The sequence below is a fragment of the Aethalodelphis obliquidens genome, unplaced genomic scaffold, assembly GCF_003676395.1.
Source record: "Aethalodelphis obliquidens isolate GAN/ISIS:26980383/991018 unplaced genomic scaffold, ASM367639v1 scaffold28, whole genome shotgun sequence".
Classification (NCBI taxonomy): domain Eukaryota; kingdom Metazoa; phylum Chordata; class Mammalia; order Artiodactyla; family Delphinidae; genus Aethalodelphis; species Aethalodelphis obliquidens.
In genome coordinates, this window is record NW_020837972.1 from 23,848,788 (window position 1) to 23,861,925 (window position 13,138).

At 51.1% G+C, this 13,138-nt stretch overlaps 1 protein-coding gene across 4 annotated transcripts in view; it reads right to left on the minus strand.

Annotated features, from left to right (window-relative positions):
• Nucleotides 1–460: 460 nt before the first annotated feature.
• The window catches only part of POLE (DNA polymerase epsilon, catalytic subunit), a 55,309-nt gene continuing 42,631 nt past the window's right edge, over nt 461–13,138 (minus strand). For 3 of the 4 annotated variants that reach the window (XM_027125191.1, XM_027125192.1, XM_027125193.1), the window contains 9 exons: nt 12,220–12,345; nt 10,375–10,507; nt 8,719–8,893; nt 7,574–7,705; nt 7,266–7,459; nt 2,952–3,152; nt 2,463–2,588; nt 1,707–1,796; nt 461–1,584 (listed from right to left, as the gene is read on the minus strand). In XM_027125191.1, the coding sequence (XP_026980992.1) occupies nt 1,471–1,584; nt 1,707–1,796; nt 2,463–2,588; nt 2,952–3,152; nt 7,266–7,459; nt 7,574–7,705; nt 8,719–8,893; nt 10,375–10,507; nt 12,220–12,345 (1,291 nt within the window). In that variant the 3' untranslated portion in view covers nt 461–1,470. The other variant, XM_027125194.1, reaches the window with a different exon arrangement.

Genomic DNA, 13,138 nt, shown 5'->3' on the forward strand with positions numbered 1-13,138 from the left:
GCTCCGGACAGGCAGGCTCAGCGGCCATGGCTCACGGGCCCAGCCGCTCCGCGGCACGTGGGATCTTCCCAGACCGGGGCACGAACCCGCGTCCCCTGCATCGGCAGGTGGACTCTCAACCACTGCGCCACCTGGGAAGCCCCTGTGATTCACTTTTAACATGTCTGTGTTCTCGCCAACTTGGCTGGTTTTCTTTTGCTTCCAGTTGCATTTAGTTAGAAATGAGGTGCACAGAGTTGATCTTATGTTCTGGGGCTGCTGCTGGCAGAACGGAGCGAGAACTCATGCTCAGCAAAGGGTCCCCCAGCCTGGCCCATTCTCCTCTTTCAGCCCCACCCGGGAGGAGAAAACAGCACGGCCCACATCTCTGTGCAGCAAGGGGCACATCTCTGTTCCCCTCTGTTCAGGGCCCTGAACAAGCTGGTGGTGAGTGTCACATTTTAAAGGGGGTACAGCCCAAGGACCCTCTCTGCCTTGGGGTCACAGGTCTTGTACTGATCCCTGAGGCTGAGAAGCAAGAACAGAACTGCCTCAATCCCGATAAAACTGCTGTTGCCCTTTTCTCCATCCTCTCCCAACCACTCCTCAGACCTGAAGGAAAGAACCTAGTCTGGCATGTGAAGAAATACTTCTCTAGAATCCAGGTGCTAACATATGATGTCGAAGTCTGCGATAATGGCGCGCCTCCTCCCTCCCCGGGGCCCTCAGGCCTCCTGCTGCAGTGGCCCCCTCACAGCACAGGCAGATTCAGAGGGAGAGGTGCCACGCCCCGCTGCGGCTGAGCCCCAGCCTGAGATCCTCCCCTTCCTCAGCCTTCCCGCCCCCCGCCCAGTCTCACTGCTGCCGACGAGGTGACTACGCCATGATACGGACACTCCAGCAAAGGCTGCTCTGACTGGGAATCTCCACAGACAGAGGGGCCCAAGCCCCAGAACTCAGTGTGTGAGAGACGCCCAGGTCTCCACAGGTTCTGCCAGGGACCCCAGGATGCGGCCCGCATGCCGCTGGCGTGGACTGTAGGACAGCCACCTCTCCCGGAAGCAAGGAACTGGAGAGCTGGGGCTGCAGACTCCCACTCAGGTGCCCCTCGCCCTGCGTCTGGCTTCCAGCCACCCTCAGGGGCTCGGCTCAAACAGAAGACCTCCAAGGGCACCTCAGGGCAGCAGAGGAGTGGGCAGGGAGGGCCGTGCAGCAGCAGAGGGGTGTTCATCCAGCGAGAAGGCAGCCCTGGGACCCCTCGCTGGAGACGCTTCTCGGGCCTAGAGAGGGCTGCCCCGACCGAGGCTGGGCCTAGAGAGGGCTGCCCTGGCCGAGGCTGGGCCCCGGGAACCTGGAGGTGGAGCCACTTCCTGCTCTGGCTGGTTCACGCTTCTTCTGGGCTGCATGACCTGCTCCCTGAGGGTCGTCTTCCTGGGTGCCCGTCTTGGATGTGGGTAGTCAGAGCAGAGAATGGGGACGCTGCCCAGCTTGCTAATGTCCCAGCTGGGGGTTCTGCTGCAGCAGCCACTCCAGGGTCTCCATGAGGTACGACATGCCATAGTGCTGGGCAATGTTCTGGAAGGTTCTGATCTGCTCCATGAAGACCTACAGGAATGACCAGTCACAGTGAGACTAGTCCCAGAGGAGGCACAGAGATGCAAGGCCGAGACCCAGAAAGGGCCAATGGCCGAGGGGCAGCAGGGCTGGCTGTCCACGGGAGGCCCCACCTTGGTGTGGATGGTGAGGGAGAAGGCCCCGGCACAGCTACAGTACGTGGCCATGTTGGTCTCCTTCACACCCCGGCACTTCAGGCAGATCTGCAATGAGAAGCAGCCCCAGTCAGGAGCCTCCCTGGCCCAGGCCAGGGCTGGCCAGTCGCTTGGCACCTGACAGGCTTCCCTCCCCCATGGCCTTCACCTCAATTCTGAATAAAATCTGAGACTCGATAATGGGCTTTATCCAAACATCCCAATCCATCTGCCGGTGGACACCCTACCCTTGACTCTGAGTCTGGGGCTCCCCCATCCATCACACCAGGCACCAGCTGTTCCCTGTCTGGACCGCAACACCTTCCTCGGGTCTTTGCTGAGATGTTCCCTCTTGGTGAGACCACTCCTCCAACTAATGCTGAAAGCTTCCCTCTTGCTCACACACTGCCTGTTGGTTCTCTTTACTCTTACCATCACTTAGTTGTCCTGTTTACTGTGTATCTCCCTCCACTAGAATAAAAAAGGTCCATGAAGCCAGCACTTGGCCCCTGTACGTGCCTAACAGATGCTGTAGGAATGAATGAGTCACCTGGGCTCATGGACAAGGCCTGACCCAAGAGGTGGTTACCTTGGAGGACCAGGTAACGATGTTGAGACCTGTGTACACCTCTAGTTTCCCGTGGGTGCGAACTGCTTATCAACAAACCCTCCACCAACTGGAGGGGCGGTCGGGCTGGGTGCAGAAAAGCCCCAGCACCAGGCACCGCTGCTCACCAGGTCCTGCAGGGTGAAGGCCATCAGTTTCTTCTGCAGGGCTTCCACCAGGGCCATCTCAATGACTGACGAGTCGTAGGCTACCTGACAGTTGGAGCAGAGCCACTGAGGCAGCACAGACCCATCCTAGGCAGAGAAGGAAAGGGACCAGGTCACCTTCCTCAGCCCCAGTATTGAGAAGGGATGGCAAGAGAAAAGCTCGTGGTGAGAACTGTGGTACTGCTTGCTCACAGCTCCAGGGCACACTCACATCACCACTGTCATCACTTACGTGTTTACCAGGACAAGGCTCTGGCATGTGGCAGCTGAGTGGCCTGAAAAGGGTGTTTGTTTCTAATTCACATCAAAGCTAGCTGGGGGCCCAGTAGGTGTAGCCCAGTAAAGGTGGAGACTGGGGTCACTTGATAGGGAGTACTGCAGGACCCCCTGATCCACTGATGCCTGGATATTCTGGCTTTACCAGCAAGGGGCCTGACGGAGCTGGCCCACCTGAGAGAAGGAGGGCTCTTTGCACAGGTCCAGGTCCCGGCAGAAGTTACAGCTGCGGCAGATGACCTCAGGGAGCACGTAGGAGCGGCAGGGGTCTCGGAACTGGGCCTCCTCCGAGAACTCGCCGACATCTACCAGGCGAAGCAGGTCTCGGTTTAGCTTGTTCACCTGGTTTGTGATGTTCGTGTCCAGAGACAGGACCTGCAGAGAACAGAGCCCACATCAGGGACAGCTCCCGGGGCCTCCCTGCTGCTGTTTGGACCAGAAAACCCCACAGCCAACTCTCTAAGCTACTGTTTCTCAACATCATCTCAACTCTTCCTGCCTTCTGTACATCAGTGATTCCCCGACTCGGGGCCATAAGAGTGGAGTGGAGGCCCTGCCCCCAGGCCTTGTGGTCTCTGTCAGCTCCGGGGAACTCTGGGACACACCGAAGTGTGCTCTACGTGTTCTCCTTACTGGCTCCTTCTTCCTCAATGACAGGCAGTCCTAAGTCTACCAGAGCTCTACAGTCTCACTGCAAAGGGGTTGACTTCAACCTTCCACGGTGGGGGGGCTCCCAGGCCAGCCGAGAAACGCCTCTGCAGCACACGTGTGTGTCAGTGCCCGCAGTGCTGGCACTGGAAGTCGCTCCTGCAGAGCCACAGGAGACTCGTTAACCCCCCATCTGTAAACAAGAGAAGACAGCACTGGCATGTTTCACTGGCCTCTCCCAGCCCTACAACTCCTGTCCTAGCACAATGCCAAGAGCACAGAACCAAACGCCACTTAGAAGACTTCTTTAGGAGGAGCGTTTATGGTCGATCCGAAACAAAGTGGGTGGATTTGCAAGCACATTTATAATGAGGATCGACAGCCTACTGGGCAGTATTATTTAAAATATATACATTATACATGTCTTTTACATAGGGAGAACACTGGATGTAATTAAGAGACAGAAAAAAATGAAAGTGAATTCACCAAAACATTAAGGAAGAAGTAATGCTGATTCTACACAGTATCTTCCAGAAAACACAAGAGGGAGAACACTCCTAACTCATCTTGTGAGGCCAGTATCACTCTGATACCAACACCAGACAAAGACAGTACAACTACAGTAAAAAAAAAACTGTCACACACACAGACTCAAATATCCTCAACAAAATACTGGCAAATTGAACCCACTGGTATCACGACTAAGTGGGATTTACCCCAGGAATGCAAGGCTGGATCAACATTTGAAAATCAGTGTAATTCACCATATCGAGACTAATGAATAAAAACCAATACAATCATCTCAATTGACACAGAAAAAGCCCTTAACAAAATTCAACATCCATTCATGATTAAAACTCTCAGGATAGGACTTCCCTGGTGGTGCAGTGGTTAAGACTCCATTCCTCTGATGCAGGGGGCGCAGGTTCGATCCCCTGGTCAGGGAACTAGATCCCGCATGCTGCAACTAAAGATCCCGCACGCAGCAATGAAGATCCGGCGTGCTGCAACTAAGACCCAGCGCAACGAAATTTAAAAAAAAAAAAAAATCAGTGCCGTTACAATAGCACCCAAACCATAAAAACCTGAGGTGCAAATATGTGCACTATTTTTATGCTGAAAGTTCCAAAAACACTGATGAAAGAAGTCAAAGACAACTTAAATAAATGGAAAGATATAGTGGTTCATGGATTGGAAGCCTGAACATTAAGATATCGATTCTCCCTAAATTAATCCAAGACTCCAAACAACTCCAATCAACAATCCAAGAGGATTTTTTTTTTGGTAGAAATTGATATGCTGATTTGAAATTTATAAGGAAAGGCAAAGGAACTAAAATAGTCAAAATAATTTTGAAAAAGAAGAATAAAGTTAAAGCATTCACACTACCTGGTTTCAAGACATATTGATAAAGTTACAGAAATTTAGACAGTGTGGTATTGGAGAACAGACAGATATTCAGATTGATGGAGACCCAGAAACAGACCCACACACATATATATGGCCAGTTAAGTTTTGAAAAAAGCACAAACATATTTAAATGGAGTAAGGCTGATTTTTTCAACAAATAATGCTGGAATAATTGGATATGTTTATGCAGAATATGAACCTCAATTTATAACATGCACATTGCACAAAAATTAACTCAAAATGAATCACAGACTAAATATAAAACCTAAAACTATAAAACTTCTAGAATCTAGAAGAAAACATAAGAGAAAAACTTTGTGACCTTGGTTAAAGCAAAGATTTCTCAGATATGACACCAAAAGCTCAACCCTTAAAAAGTGACAAATTAGATAAAAGTTAAGACCCTCTGCTCACTGAAAAATGGAATTTTGAAAAGGCAAGCCAAATTCTGGGAGGAAGTATTTGGAAGTCACAGATCTGATAAAGGACTTATATACGGAATATATGAAGAACTCTCAAAACTCAACAATAAGAAAAACAACCCTGATTCACTTTGCTGTACACCTGAAACTAACACAGCATTGTAAATCAACTATACTCCAATAAAAATTATTTTAAAAAGAAACAATTTTTAATAATGGGCAAAAGCTCTGGACATTTCACCAAAAACACATGGAGAGCAAACAAGCACATGCATAAAATCTCCACATCATTAGCATTAGGGAAATGCAAGTTAAAACCACAATGATATACCACTACACACCTATCTGGACAGATAAAATCTTGAAAATCAACACCACCAAGTTCTAGCGCGTTGTGGAGCAGCTGGACTGTAGCCATACACCGCTGATGAGAGGCCTGAAAAGTGGCAAAACGGGGCCACTTTAGAAACAAGCACGACATGACCCAGCCAGTCCCCTGCTAGGTTTCTATCAAGAATGAAACTTATGTTCACCCAAAACCTTCTCTATGAGAATGTTTACAGCAGCTTTACTAACAGTCACCAAAAACGTGAAAACAACCTGAATGTCCTTCAACCGGGGAACTGCGGTTCTCCCACACAACAAGGGAGAAAAAGACTCAGCGATGGAAAGGAACGAAGCACTGAGACAAGCAATGACATGGAGGAGCCCCAGGTGCATTCTGCTGACTGAAGGAAGTCAGACCTAAAAGGCTACATGACCAACCATTCCACTCGTGTGACATTCTGGAAGCGATCACAACGCAGGGACAGATAACAGATCGGCGGTTCCAGGGCTGCAGGCGCGAGGAGCTGAGCCCGAGGGGAAGCGTGGGGGAGTCTCTGGGGTGGTGACCGCTGTGTACCTACCTGGCTGCTGCTGGCCAGCCCTATCCATGTGTGAAAAGTCGAACGACTGCACTGCACGGAGAGTGACTTTTACTGCATGCAACTTTCAAAAAGTAAATGAACACAGGGACAGACAGATCAGAGCGTGCCAGGGGTGGGGACTCTGGTTCTGTATCCTGAAGGCGTGATTGGGTACCTCACGGAATGCACACTAAAATGGTGAATTTTCCTGTATGTAAATTATACTTATTCTTTTAAACATGTATTTATTTCTTTACTTGGCTGCGCCAGCTCTTAGTTGCGGCACGCGGGATCATCGTTGCTGCATGTGGGCTCTTCAGTTGTGGCACGTGGGATCTAGTTCCCTGACCAGGTACTGAATCCAGGCCCCCTGCACTGGGAGGGCAGAGTCTTAGCCACTGGACCACCAGGGAAGTCCCTGTAAATTATACTTTAATAAAAATAAAACTTAAAAATTCTGAAGTCTACCAAGGAATTAAAATGGTACACTAAACCATTTCTTCACCACAATCAGAAGCCAATTGATCACTGTGAAACTGTGATTTGCTGGGAGGTAATTTAACGGACAGGAAAATGCTCCGTAAGGGATAACGCCGGCTGGGTCCTCATCTGGTAATATTATGCCATCGTTTGATGCAGCCTGCCTTTCCCAGAAAGGCATTTAGCATCCGAGCAAGCTCTCCTCTTAGGTTTCACAGCAGCCCAGACGTTTTGGGAGCCCTGTCCAGTTCCTAGTCTGGCCCACCAGCCCCACGTGATCCATGAGCACCTGCCGTTCCACTACTCACCTTTCACCAGCACCACCAGGTCATCCCTCCCCAGGGTCTCTGCATCCCCTCTGCCCATGGCCAGACCCTCTTAGCCACAGTGGTCTCATTCTCAGCCCCAGGCCCCATCAGAGGGCCTTCCTCACCTGCCCCACCACTGAGCCCACCTCTCAGCACCTGTGCTCTCTGAGCTCACCTGTCCCTCACTGACTTGTGCCCCCTCAGCGGAGTGAGAACAGAGGTCTTTCCCACAGCGGCTGCATGGAGTGGGCGCAGTGGGTGTTTCTGGAAGAAAGGAGTGACCTGCACACACATCAATGGGAGTGTCCTCACCTTGCACACATATTTGATGAACTCCAGAGCGGGGTTATTGAGGAGGAGGTGAGAACCGGGGAGGACAGGAAACATTTCTGAGAGCTCAGTCGAGTTCCGAGAGCCTGTGACTTTCTTCTGAATCTTCTGTGTGATGGTGAAGAAGTTCTGAGTGAGTTCGTTCGCCACATAATCTTGTGAGAAGGTGATCATTCCTGGGAAGAGAAGCAACACGATGCCTGCTCCCTATTTTGCACGGCGATCGCGACACCGAGGGAAGGACCCCTGAGGAGCACACAGTGGTGGCCCCCCGTGGCAAGGGCGCTCACCTGGAAGGGCTCCGGCCTCTCCCTGGGCCTCCTGGGAGAGCTGGCTGGCCCCCCTCCTCCTCACAGGGGTGCTGCCCGGGGCGCTGCGCCTCAGCTCCTCCTTCATGCTGTGGTACACGGCCACGATGTACGCTGCAGAGAGAGGGCAGGCTCAGGCCACAGGCCCCGAGATTTGCCATTGCCGCCAACATCCCAGAATCCGGGGGCACCCTGTGGCTAGTCACACTGCCGGCCAGACTGGCTGAAATGTCATTAGTAGCGATGATTCTATTTGCTGCACTAAGATGAGCCAAAGTCAATCAGAGAAATGGGGACACGCAGGGCACTCGCTGACGCCCAAGCTCAGGCAACACGTGTCAACCTTCACACTGGACGGCAAGACAGAGGGCTCGCCTCGACCCCCAGGCACAGCACACTTCTCCAAAGTCTCCACCAGGCCCACACATTCCAGAAGAGAACTTAAGAAAGCAAAGGGCTCAAAGACAAGTCGACAAAATATAAATATAAAATATAAAATAACCACAATGGAACTACCTCTGTCGCTATGTACGTGGGTGCACCTATATCTACGTCTGTGCGTCTGCTGACAATTTATGATTTAATTTATGATGCTCTTCATCAACTGTTCTAATGATTAGCTCTGAATTATAACAGGTGTTTAATCTACACACTTCGTTTACACATCAAGCTAAATAATTTGATTTGTAACACTAAAACTTTTTCTTCGTTTTAAAAAATTTTGTTGGAGTATAGTTGATTTAAAATGTTGTGTTACTAACACTAAACCTTTAGACCCAGATGAAATATAGGCGTTTCTTACACCGTAAGTTGAGCCTCAAGGACCAGCCAGTGGGGCAGTCGATTCAGGAAGTGTCTAAACTTTTCTACTTGGGGTTTACCTTGATCACTATACGTGCACGCGCACAAACCTCGGGGGCAGGGCCACGAAGCCTTCGTGACGCCCCGGGAAGGGCAGCCTTCCTCACGGTGAGCTTCTGCGAGGGCCGAGGGTCTCCTCCCTGCCTCTCACAGTGCTGTGCAGCCAGGGCGCCCCTCAGGGGCCCCCGACTCTGGGCGTGCTCCCACCAGGGCCACGTTATTCCCAGTGCGTGGCTCAGGCGCTATGGAGAGTGTGGACGACTCACCTGAAACGATCATGAGGAAGTAGCTCTGGCAGGAGGCTGCCTGCGGCAGGAACTGCAGGATGTTCCAGCTGTTTTCCAGCAGGTCCTCGACATCCAGCTCCTGTGCACCTCCCTCCTCCTCTGGTTCCTCCTCAGGCTCCTCCCCCTCCGCTCTGCCCTCTTCGGGGGAGTCTTGCTGGGACACAGAGACAACCCCAGTCACGTCTGCGCACAGCAGCACCGCCCAACGGGTGCCCTGTTCGCCCCCCAAGCCCAGGTGAGATTCCTGCGGGACGGCTTTAAGAATAAGGTCATTTATGGAACGTGCCTGGTGCACAGAAGCACTCAGTACACAGCTGACTGCTATTCTCGTTTGCTCTTTCAGAGGATTCACTTTAAAATTATTCAACTCCCACCTCCCAGGAAGGCAAGAGTGTCCAACATCTGAACTCTGACGGCCGCCATCCTTCAGAGCAGCAGCCACCGCTGCCTTCCCTTGATTCGTCTACATGGCCGGCACTTCCTTCTCTCCCACCGTGGTCTCAGTGGCCCTCCCAACCCCAGCACCAAGGGCAGCCTCTGTTTCCTATCTGCTCTCAGCAGCACGGCTCCTTCCTTCTGGGACCGCTCTCCCTTTGATGCCTGAGGCCCCATCCCCCCAGTTCCCCTACCCACTGGCAGCTTCCTCCATGGGGACCTGCCCTGGGGGCACTCAGGCCTCTCAACCCACGCTCACCCCCAGGTGTTCTCACCAGCCCCAGCTGCCAGGCTCAGCAGCTGGGATGACCCCAAGTTCCCACCCCCAGCCCCTCCCCTAACGCCCCTGCCACCACCTGACCTCTGCATCTCCACCTTGTGCACGTCAAGCAAACGTCAGGCTCGGCAAACACCACACGCCGCAGCCAAGCACAGCTCCCTTCTCCCCATACTCGCTCTCCTGCCCCGTCCATCGGGGTTCACACACCCAAGCACAGGCCCACCTACAACCTACTCGCCCAGACATCGCCCCTGTGCCCCCGGGCGTCACCCCACATTCATTCTGCTGGCCCATCCACTCCACCTGCAATGCCCACCAGAGTCCTTCTCCCTGACTCCACCCTGCCCCACATATCCTCCCCTGGGCCGACACTAACCGGGCTCCACTCAGACCTTGACCTCCTGCGGTGCTGTCCACTCAGGATCCAAGTGGAAGTCAGGCCCTGACACTCCCCCACTCAGAATCTCCCCATCACTGAAAGCCAAGTGTCCATCACAGCCCTCAGGCCCAAGTGGCCTGGCCCCAGCCAGCTCTCTGCCCATACCTGTGACCACTGTCTCTGCTTGTCCTGTAACTCACGGCAGCCTAACACTGCAGTTCCGTCACCCCCTCAGAGGACTCCTCGACCTCCCCATCCAAATCGGCCCCTCCCCCGTGGCTCACTCTCTATCTCTACCCTGCTTTTTGTTTACTCCGAGCCCTCATCATTGCTGACGCTGGCGTATACATCTACTTGTTTGCTTGTTCGTGATCTTTGCCCTCACAGACTCCGTGAAAGCAAGGACTACATGACCGGGGCCTAGAACCGTGTGCCTGGCACTCGGCCTGCGACCCTCAAGTGTGCACTGAAGGGACCAGTGTGGACCCCTAAAGTTGCTTCAGATTCCAACCTCTGCTCTCTAAGACTGGCTACCTCTTACCTGTCCACAGTGAATACTAGGTGGAACATTTCCTTTGATTCCACCATAGTTAGAGGGATCCATCCAGAGAAGAAATTCCCAGCATCGAGAGAAAGAAATTGTCAAAGAATGGAAGATCTCTTTAGAATGGATGCTAAAACAAGCAAAACAGAAATTGCTTAAATGAAATCAATAGTTTTCCCTTTTTCCCACTTCCCCCACTTCTTTTATTATCTGTTTAACCCTCTACTTATTTAAAGAGGGATATAAAGTAGACGCACATTTTATCATCCCTCAAAGTTTCTAGGGAACACAGGAAACATGATACTAGGGAGGCATCTGCGTCCAGCCAGGAGGGGCCAGCGCCGCAGGGCTGAGAGGCGAGAGCGGCACAGAGCAAACCCCACACTCAGCAGAGCATGGATCACGCGCAAGTGTGAGAAAACCACACCAGGCCTGGGGTGCTTGCTCCCCGCCGCTCTCAGAACCTCGTAACTCAGAGGCACGTGCAGCTGTGCTCACAAAGTCTTGCTTCAACAGTGGGAATAATGAGCCCTAGACTAAACACTGCTCTGGCTCTGCCTATACATCTCAAAAAATGCCCCAAAGGATCAAACTGTTTCCAAGTAACATAACATAAAGCTCAAGAACATTTACAGGAATGCAAAAGTACCCAGCGGACAAGCCAAGATTCTTAATGTCTGGCATCCCATCCTGTATCACCAGGTGTGCAAAGAAGCAGAGAAAACACAACACATAATAAGGAGAAGAATCTATCAACTGAAGACAAATCAGAGCTGACAGAGACGTAATAACGAGCAGAACGGAATTAAAACCGTTATTAGGGGGCTTCCCTGGTGGCGCAGTGGTTGAGAGTCTGCCTGCCGATGCAGGGGACACGGGTTCGTGCCCTGGTCCGGGAAGATCCCACATGCCACGGAGCGGCTGGGCCCGTGAGCCATGGCCGCTGAGCCTGCGCGTCCAGAGCCTGTGCTCCGCAATGGGAGAGGCCACAACAGTGAGAGGCCCGCGTACCGCAAAAAAAAAAAAAAAAAAAACCCGAAGAAACAAAAAAAATCCCTGTTATTAGGGGCTTCCCTGGTGGTGCAGTGGTTAAGAATCCGCCTGCCAATTTAGGGGACAAGGGTTCAAGCCCTGGTCCGGGAAGTTCCCACATGCCGTGGAGCAACGAAGCCCGTGCGCCACAACTACTAAGCCTGCGCTCCAGAACCCGCGGGCCACAACTACGGAAGCCCGCGTGCCTAGAGCCTGTGCTCCACAACAAGAAAAGCCAACGCAATGAGAAGCCCACGCACCGCAACGACGAGTAGCCCCCGCTCGCCGCAACTAGAGAAAGCACGCATGCAGCAAGGAAGACCCAACGCAGCCAAAAATAATAATAAATTAATTAAAACAAAAACAAAAAACCTGTTATTAGAACAGTATTGCATGTGTTAAACCAGAGGGAAGACTGACCATGTTAAGTAGACTCTAGAGATGTATAAAACCCAAACCAAGCTTCTAGAGATGAAAACTGTCAGTGTGAAATGAAAAATATACTAGATGGGATTAATGGCTGATTAAACATTGCAGAAGATCAGTGAATTTAAAGACATAACAACAGAAATTATCCAAAAAGAAACAAAGAGGAAAAAAAAGACTTTCGAAAAAGATCCATCTGCAATTCTATGCCCAGCAAAAATATCCTTCAAAAACAAAGGTGAAATAAAGGCTTTTTCAGATACCCAAAGGCAGAAAGCATTCGTTACCAACAGAGCCATGCTACGAGACACGTTAAGGCTGTCAGCAGCAGGTGAATGGATCAGATAAGACACAGATGAATGAAGGGTACAGGAATGCTGACACCTGTTGGTGATGTACTCCACGTAGGCAAGGGCGTCCTCCACCCGCCGCTTCTTGGTGCACAGGATGATGCGGTTGAAGTTGGCATACACGACTGATGACCCCAGGCGCTTGAACTCAGCAATGAGCCTGCAGACCAAGTTCAGAATCAACGGTCAAGACACCAGAGAAGACCAGAAGACACTGTGAGAAAAAAGCTGATCGTCCTGAAGCAGAAAACATACTTAGAACCCAGAAGCAACAAAGAACAAAGAGGTCTGCATTGCAAAACCCTACCGTAAACAAAACCAAAGACAAAGACTGAGGAAAAAGTGTGCAACTCACATCACAGAAAAATGGCTAATTTTTATCTAGAAAGAACTCATACAAATTAATGAGGGGAAAAAAAACCCAAATCTACAGAAAAATGGGCAAAGGATATGAAAAGGAAGTCCAATTTCATTCATAATAAGGACTGCATATTAAGGGTATACCAAGAGAGCATTTTATCCCATCTGGTTGGCAATAATACCCCGCATGGCGGCGTGGCCTGGAGTGGGGACATACATTCCCAATCATATCTAATAGCACAATGAACTGTACGACCTTTACAGGGAGCTCTCTGATAATACTGATCAAATTGGTGTTCACCCATCTAGATTTATCTGATAATATCGATCAGATCTGCAACAGCGTCACTTCCTGAAGACTATTCTACAGACATGTTTGCACGACCTCATCACGTACAAGGCCACTCCACGTTGGTCACTGTGACAGCAAAAGTTGTGGAAGCAGCCTAAATGTCCATTAGCGTGGTACATCCACACACAGCTCTCTAAGATCTACTGTTAACGAAGGCAAGCGAGGTGCAGAACAGTAAGCACAGTGTACAATGACTTATGAAAAAGCAACAAAGACTATGCATCGCACAGCGTGTCTCTGG